This window comes from Austrofundulus limnaeus, unplaced genomic scaffold, assembly GCF_001266775.1.
Source record: "Austrofundulus limnaeus strain Quisiro unplaced genomic scaffold, Austrofundulus_limnaeus-1.0 Scaffold671, whole genome shotgun sequence".
Taxonomy (NCBI): domain Eukaryota; kingdom Metazoa; phylum Chordata; class Actinopteri; order Cyprinodontiformes; family Rivulidae; genus Austrofundulus; species Austrofundulus limnaeus.
The window spans coordinates 207,038-208,273 of NW_013953073.1; the positions used below are offsets into that span (position 1 = coordinate 207,038).

General features: G+C 42.0%; 1 protein-coding gene across 1 annotated transcript in view; it reads left to right on the forward strand.

Moving 5' to 3' along the window:
- LOC106531743 (deoxynucleotidyltransferase terminal-interacting protein 1) overlaps positions 1 to 1,236 on the forward strand; it is a gene marked incomplete in the record, with an annotated part of 12,432 nt that overhangs the window by 8,215 nt on the left and 2,981 nt on the right. The window contains 3 exon segments of the mRNA XM_014027660.1: positions 286 to 346; positions 602 to 673; positions 792 to 847. Of these exon segments, the coding sequence (XP_013883114.1) occupies positions 286 to 346; positions 602 to 673; positions 792 to 847 (189 nt within the window).

Genomic DNA, 1,236 nt, shown 5'->3' on the forward strand with positions numbered 1-1,236 from the left:
AGTAAACAGGGAACAAGCAGGAAGTAAACAGGGAACAAGCAGGAAGTAAACAGGGAACAAGCAGGAAGTAAACAGGGAACAAGCAGGAAGTAAACAGGGAACAAGCAGGAAGTAAACAGGAGACAATCAGGAAGTAAACAGGAGACAATCAGGAAGTAAACAGGAGACTAGCAGGAAGTAAACAGGGGACAAGCAGGAAGTAAACAACTGAATAAATTAAATGATGGGTGGGACACAAACAGCTTCACAGGAAGTGAGTCATCGGCTGTTGTGATGTCATTACAGGGCACTCGGAATGGGCGGGACCAGAGGACGGATCTACATCAAACACGCCGACCTGTTCAAGGTAAAACCTGCTAACATCACCTGGTCAGGTGTAGAAATAAGCACGAAGGGAAGGGTTAAGCTGTTTATTCTGTTGTTACACACCTGTTGTTACACACCTGTTGTTACACACCTGCTGGATTTATAAACAAAGCTGTGACAGGAAGGGTGAGGGTTACACATGTTCACTTCCTGTCTGAGTTCTGTAGGTGTGTGTAATTTGCAAGGAGTGTGACGTGTGTGTGTGTGTGTGTGTGTGTGTGTGTGTGTGTGTCAGTATGCAGCAGATGCAAAGGATAAGCAGTGGTTAGCAGAGAGACATCACATGAGGGCGACAGGAGGAAAGATGGTGAGACTGCACATCTCACTGATAACTGTTGATCACATGACCTCACACTGTGTGTGTGTGTGTGTGTGTGTGTGTGTGTGTGTGTGTGTGTGTGTGTGTGTGTGTGTGTATCCTGCAGGCCTACCTGCTGATTGAAGAGGACATTCAGGACCTGGCTTGCAGTGATGAGTACAGGTAAGTTAGTCCAAATATCTGGATCCAGCTGCACCAAAACATCCCAACAAGTTATCATGGAAGCTTCAGGATATTTGAGTTTTATTTGTTTATACATGTTTACAATAGAATAGAATAGAATAGAATAGAATAGAATAGAATAGAATAGAAGCAGCCTTTATTGTCCTGCAGTGTAAATCCAGGTGTCACAGCAGCATCAGTACAGAGGTCGACACATGACTTACTTTACAGACTATAGATAGTACACACAACAAAATTAACACTGACTAGTCATGATACAACTATTAATAATAAAAATATAATATAAAAGTAAAAAAATATATTTTAGTCAGAATTAGCCTGTTTTCAGTACAAACCAATCAGCAGAGTATTAACTGTAAAGTCTGACC